Source organism: Mandrillus leucophaeus, unplaced genomic scaffold (assembly GCF_000951045.1).
Source record: "Mandrillus leucophaeus isolate KB7577 unplaced genomic scaffold, Mleu.le_1.0 Scaffold106, whole genome shotgun sequence".
NCBI lineage: Eukaryota > Metazoa > Chordata > Mammalia > Primates > Cercopithecidae > Mandrillus > Mandrillus leucophaeus.
This window is the reverse complement of record NW_012098765.1, coordinates 3,244,532-3,251,399: the sequence shown is the minus strand read 5'-3', so window position 1 is coordinate 3,251,399 and position 6,868 is coordinate 3,244,532. Positions and strand designations below refer to the sequence as shown.

General features: G+C 52.4%; 1 protein-coding gene across 1 annotated transcript in view; it reads right to left on the bottom strand.

The window, feature by feature from the left end:
• Window positions 1-6,868, bottom strand: part of FCGBP (Fc fragment of IgG binding protein) — a 66,453-nt gene that overhangs the window by 42,591 nt on the left and 16,994 nt on the right. Inside the window, exon 4 of the mRNA XM_011984290.1 lies at window positions 2,451-3,025. Within this exon, the coding sequence (XP_011839680.1) occupies window positions 2,451-3,025 (575 nt within the window). The remainder of the gene's footprint in view (window positions 1-2,450; window positions 3,026-6,868) is intronic.

The following is a 6,868-nucleotide window of genomic DNA, read 5'->3' as shown; positions in this document are numbered from 1 at the left end:
TCTCAGATAATGGCACTGCCATCCTTCTGAGTGCTCCTGCGCCACACCCTAGCGATGCAGTTAATCTCCACCCCGCCAACCCCCTAACGCTTACTGGACAACCAATCTGTCAGCAAGTCCTGTGAGCTCCATATTCAAAATCTACCCAGACTGGCCAGGAGTGGTGGCGCACGCCTGTAATCCGAGCTACTCGAGAGGCTGAGGCAGGATAATCGCTTGTACCAGGAAAGCGGAGGTTGCAGTGAGCCAAGACCGTACCATTGCACTCCAGCCTGGGCTCAGAGCAAGACTTTGTCTCCAAAAAAAAAAAAAAAAATTCCACCCAGTTACAGAATCTGCCTCTGGTCCTATCCACCGCAGCAGCCTCCTGCCTGGGCTCCCTCCTGCCCCGCCAGCCTGTTCCTCACACCAGCCAGAGGGATCTGGGAACGTCTGGGTCAGATCAGGTCCCTCCTTGTCTCAGAGCACTCCCGTGGCTTCCTCTCACTCAGGGTAAACGCCAGAGTCCTTCCCATGCCCCAGGAGGACCTGTGCCATCTGCTCCTCTCCCTTTCCCTCGGGCTCACTCTGCTCCAGCCCCAGCTGCCTTCTCCTCCCGGGTCCTCACGCTTCCACCTCAGGGCCTTTGCACTGCCTGTGCCCTCTGCCTTCCCTTTCCACAGAAAGCCACTGGGGCCCAGGTGGCCTGGGTTCAAATCCCAGATCTCTCCTTCTCAGCCACTGACTCCAATCTCCCCGTGCCTCAGTTTCCCCGTCAGTAAGATGGGATAATGTAGTCCAGACCTCACATGGTTGTTGTGGGGATTAAATGAGTTGATCTATGGGGAAACGTTCTGTGGACATCACTATTAGGACTTAGCTGACTCCATTGCCTGACCATGGTCTCAGCTCCAATGTTACCTGTCCAGAAACACCTTCCCTGGTCACCCTCTTCACCAGCCTCACAGTCACTGTCATTGCATGAACTTGTTTCTTTGGTTCTCTGAAGATACTTCCTAGTTTATCTGCTCACTGTCTGTGTCCCTCCCCTCCCTCTAAGAGATAAGTTCTACAGGAGTGGGGACCTATCTGTCTCAATCACTGCTGAGTCCCCAGCACCAAGGACAGGGCCTGGTGCACAGCAGGTGCTCAGGAAATACTGCAGAAATGAATGGGAGAATAAATGAACTCTCTGGTTCCCATTTTGCACCAGGCATGGAGTTGGGTGGCTGGCAGTGCTTACTGGGCAGTGGGGACACAGACAGCACTAGCCAAGACAAACACCTCGTGGCCTCTATGTCTCCCCTGTACTTACTCCCCTCCCTCTGGGCCTGGGCCTGGATGCCTCTTCCTCCCTCCCACCTGTCCTTTCTGCCTCTGGGACATGTCTCTGGGAGCCTCACTCACAAGGGCAGGAACAGATCTATGCTGGTCCTCACTGTGCCTTCGATATCATCAGCACACACAGCGGGGCAGGCAGGGGTTCAAGGAATGCTTGTGGAATGAATGAGTGAATGATAAAGCAGATAGACACCCGGCTAAAGAGCTTGAGCCTCATCTAGAGGGCAATGGGAGTCATAGGAGGACTATAGGCAAAGGAAGAAACATCACATGTCTGTGTTGGGATTCTGCAGACACGAATTCCTGTCCTGCCAAGCCTTTGAGCATGCTGTTCTCTGGGCCTGCAGCTCACTTCCTCCTCTTTCTTTTATTTTTTTATTTTTATTTTTTTGAGATGGAGTCTCGCTCTGTCGCCCAGGCTGGAGTACAGTGGCGCGATCTCAGCTCACTGCAAGCTCTGCCTCTTGGGTTTACGCCATTCTCCTGCCTTAGGCTCCCGAGTAGCTGGGACTACAGGCCCCCGCCACCTCGCCAGGCTAGTTTTTTGTATTTTTTAGTAGAGACTGGGTTTCACCGTGTTAGCCAGGATGGTCTCGATCTCCTGACCTCGTGATCCGCCCATCTCGGCCTCCCAAAGTGCTGGGATTACAGGCTTGAGCCACCGCGCCCGGCCCACTTCCTCCTCTTTTTCTTGGCAACTTTCTTATGGGTTTCAAATTGGACATCTCTTTCTCTAGAAAACCCTCCCTGACCACTCCTGCTCCCCAGGTTGGGCCGGGAACCTCCTCTGGTTTCCCATCGCCCCCACTGACTTCCTCCATCCCGGCCCTGACCCCTCTGCCTGTGTCCCCCCCATCCCAGCCCTGACTCATCCACCTGTCTCTCTCTCATCCTGGCCCCAACCCCTCCGAGTGGGCCTCCCCATCCTGCCTGGACCCCTCCATACCATGAATGTCTAGTGAAACATCTCCTCCAACCTTAGGCTCATTGTGGCTGGCTATCTTGGCCATCACTAGGCCCCTGGCATTGCCCAGCACCAGGCTGAACCACAATAACTTCTCAGATATTGAGCAGATGCTAGGGATCTCCTGCCCCTCACTGTATGCTCCCAGCTCTCCCCAGGGCATCACTTACGGCAGTTGGCTAGAGGTCTCCAGTTCCCAACTGAGATGCCAAGCTCCAGACAGGCCTGGGCATAGGCGCTGAGGCCACGGCACAGACTAAGCCGCTCCCCACCGACCACACACAGGTCATATACACACTGCTCCAGGAAGGACCTGGGGTCCAGGGTGCCATGGCAGACAGCGAAGGGGCCATCAAGCTTGGTCAGCATGCCACAGAGTCTGTCGCCCTCATAGTGTTGGGCCTGGCCTGGGGTGCAGGCGGGACAGTTGTTCTGGCAGCCATCCTCACACAGGTAGTCCCCATCATCCAGCTTCCAGCTACTTGCGAACTCCACGGCGTCAGGAGCCAGATCCCCCTCAGGTAGGAGGAAGTCGTCTGCTGGGTCACCATTATAATTGCCACACAGCCCGCACACCTGGTCTTGGAAGCGCGCGGGCAGGCTGAGTGCCAGCTGGCAGTCCCAGTCATAAGTGACCACCAGCCCAAAGACCAGCTCCACCACGGCCCGTGGTCCGCTCTGGTACACACGCAGGCGGCCCTCGCTCAGGGAGACTGGCAGGCGCGAGCGCTGTTTGTCAACCTGCAGAGTGGGTGAGGAGGCGGTGGTCAGGCCCCTGTGCCATCTGGCCTCCAGCCCTCATCTCTGGGCCTCCCACCTGCTCCCCTGCTCTGGCTGCACTGGGACTCATTCTTTCTGCTACTGCCACCATCAGAGACCTTGCCTCTTGCAGTACCTGTGGCCTGAAATGTTCTTTCTGCAGCCGTGCATGTGACTCACTCCTGTACCTCCTATAAAATATTTGCTCAGTGAGGTGCCCCTCTGCCCAGTCACTGCACTGTCTGGGAAGTAAGCAGCACCTCTGCCCGGTCACTGAACCATCTGGGAGGTGAGGAGGGCCTCTGCCCGGTCACTGCACTGTCTGGGAAGTAAGCAGCACCTCTGCCCGGTCACTGCACCATCTGGGAGGTGGGGAGGGCCTCTGCCTGGCCCCCGCCACTCCCCCCTCATCTGGGAAGTGGGGAGTGCCTCTGCCCGGCCGCCCCACTCTCTGGGAAGTGAGGAGCGCCTTTTCCTGGTCGCCCCACCGTCTGGGAAGTGAGGTGCGCCTCTGCCCAGCTGCCCACCGTCTAGGAAGTGAGGTGCGCCTCTGCCCGGCTGCTGTGTGACCCTCCAAGTGTGAAGTGACAACCTTGTGTGTGATCTTTCTACCCTCCCCAAGTTTGCATTTTCAACATTAAAGTCTACTTTTTAATTAACAGTTTTAAATTCGAGAATATATTTCAAATGTATTTGCTCGAATGTCACTGACTCAAGCCTTCCCTGACTGCCCTATTTTATTATTTTATTTTATTTTATTTAGTTAGTTAGTTAGTTAGTTAGTTATAGAGATGAGATGTTGCTATGTTGCCCAGGCTGGTGTCAACTCCTGGCCTCAAACAATCCTCCTGCCTCAGCCTTCCAAAGTGCTGGAATTACAGGCATGACCCACGGGACCCAGCCTACAATCCATTTTAAATGGCAGTCTTGGGCCAGGTGCAGTGACTCACGTCTGTAATCCCAGCACTTTGGAAGGCTGAGGTGGGTGGATCACTTGATGTCAGGAGTTCGAGACCAGCCTGGTCAACATGGCGAAACCCTGTCTCTACTAAAAGTACAAAAATTAGCTGGGTGTGGTGGGGCACGCCTGTAATCCCAGCTACTCAGGTGGCTGAGGCAAGAGAATTGATTTAACTCAGGAGGTGGAGGCTGCAATGAGCCAAGATCATGCCAAACAGAGTGAGACTCTATCAAAAAAAAAAAAAAAAAAAAATGGCAGCCTCTCCCTACTCCATAACCTCCTTCCCTGCTTTCCTTTTTTTTTCTATAGCATCTGGCCTTCTAAAATATACTTCACAAATTGACCATGTTTATCATCTGTCTCACTCCATCAGAATGGCAGCTCCACAAAGACAGGGGTTTGGGTCTGCTTTGATCACTGCTTTATCCCCAATGCATAGAACAGGGCCTGGTGGAATCACAGGCACTCACTAAGTGAATTAAGTCACTGCTGCATTTAATAAACATTCACTGGGAACTCACTCTGTGCCTGGCCTTGGGCTGGGAGATCCTGGGAATACCAAGGTAACAGAGACAGCCCCAGGCCCTACCCTTATGGGGCTCCCAGTCCACTGGGAGAAAGAGACCCATCACCAGACAGTGGGAGCTCAGAGGGGTCAGGGCAGAGGTGGGAGAAGCACAGGCAGAAAAGTCAAGGCCAGGATCAGAAAGGCCCAGGGGACAGGTCAGGGATGGGATAGGGGAGGTACAGGCTGAGGGTTCAGAGCTGGGATAGTGGGGAGATAGGAGGCTGTGAAAACCTAGACAAATGGCCAGATTTAACCTTGCTGGTCAGAGAAAGCTTCCCAGAGGAAAGAATAGTTGTGCCGAGCCTTAAAGGACCAGTAAGAGAGAGAGAGTCAGGAAAACCGGGAGGGAGTAGGATATTTCCATTCAAATGTCCTGAGTGGACAGAGATCCTGGCCAGTCCATCTGGCTTGGTGTTATGGACTCAATATCTGTGTCTCCTGCAAAGCCCACATGTTGAAATCTTAACACCCAACATGATGGTATTAAGAGTGGGGGGAGGCCTTTGGGAAGTGATTAGGTCATGAGGGTGGCACCTTCACGAATGGGATTAGTGCCCTTATGACAGAGGCCTCAGAGAGCTCTCGGGTCCTCTTTCCACTGTGTGAGGATACAGGGAGAAGCAGGCCATTTGCAACCTGGAGGAGCACCCTCACCCTCACCTGGCAGTGCTGGTGACCTCATCTTGGACTTCCAGCCTCCAGAACTGTGAGAGACAAGGTTGTGTTGTTTGTAAGCCTCCCAGGTTCTGGTGTTATAGAAGCCTGAAGTCTGACTAAGAACCAGGAGATAAGAACTATGTCTCTCTGTGCCCTGGGGCATCTTTTTTTTTTTTTTTTTTGAGATGGAATCTTGCTCTGTCACCAAGGCTGGGCTGCAGTGGCATGATCTTGGCTCACTGCAACCTCTGCCTCCCAAGTTCAAGTGATTCCCTCACCTGGGATTACAGATGCCTGCCACCACGCCCAGCTAAATTTTGTATTTTTAGTAGAGATGGGGTTTCACCATGTTGGCCAGACTGGTCTTGAACTCCTCACCTCAAGTGATCTGCCCCCGCAATCCCCCACCCCTCAGCCTTCCAAAGTGCTGTGATTACAGGCATGAGCCACTGTGTCCAGCCTTTTATTTTTTTAATTAATTTTTAAAAATTTAAATTAGAGATGGGGTCTCACTATGTTGTCCAGGCTGGCCTGGAGCTCCTGGCTCAAGCAATCCTCCCACCTCAGCCTCCCAAAGTGCTGGGATTATAGGTGTGAGCCACTGCACCCAGCCTGGGCATCGCTTTCTTACTCTTTCCTTACACATTCTCTGAGCTGTGCCAGAGCTGAGACTTGAAGTGGAGAAAGTCTTAGCCAAGAGGATGGAATATGAAAAAAGGAGCCACAGGAGAGAGGACAGCACGAGCAATGGCCCAGAGAGAAGACAGAGCATTCACTCATTCCGGTTCCCAGCAAAGCCTCTGTGAGTTCCACTGCATGGCCTGCTCTGTGCCAGCTGGTGCTTTAGACACTGCAGTGATGGAGACAGCCATGGACCCATGCTCAGAGCTCTCAGTCCAGAATGGCTACTCAAATCTGTCTCTCCCCTAAGTCCAGTGATCTCCATTTTAATTTTTCTATTTTTTTATTTATGTATTTTTTTGAGACAGTTTTGCTCTGTCACCCAGCCTGGAGTGTAGTAGCAGCATCATAGCTCACTGCAGCCTCGACCTCCTGGGCTCAAGCCATCTTCCTGCCTCAGCCTCCCAAGTAGCTGGGACCACAGGCAGGCGCCACCACATCCAGTTATTTATTTTTTTTTCTTTGGTAGAAATAGGGTCTCCCATTTTTAAATGACACAAATAATATTCGTGCATTACAGAAAACAAAATGCACATGAGCAAAAGTGAGAAAAGGAAAATCACCCTGTAGGCACACACATACAAATGTATAGATTCTGTTGAGTTTTTTCCTACCTTTAGATATATTTACACTTAAAAAAAAAGGACCATGCTGAAGTCATTATTTCATTAACCCCTCTCCTAACAATGTCTTGTGAGTATCCTACTATGATTCTGACAGTAGCTCTACACCTGATGGCTTTGTCAAGTCAGTGACGTCTGTGAGGATCTGACAAAGAAAAAAGTAAGGCCGGGTGCGGTGGCTCCTGCCTGTAATCCCAACACTTTGGGAGGCCGAGGTGGGCGGATCACAAGGTCAGGAGATCAAGACCATCCTGGCTAACACAATGAAACCCCGGCTCTACTAAAAATACAAAAAAATTAGCCGGGCTTGGTGGCATGTGCCTGTAGTCCCAGCT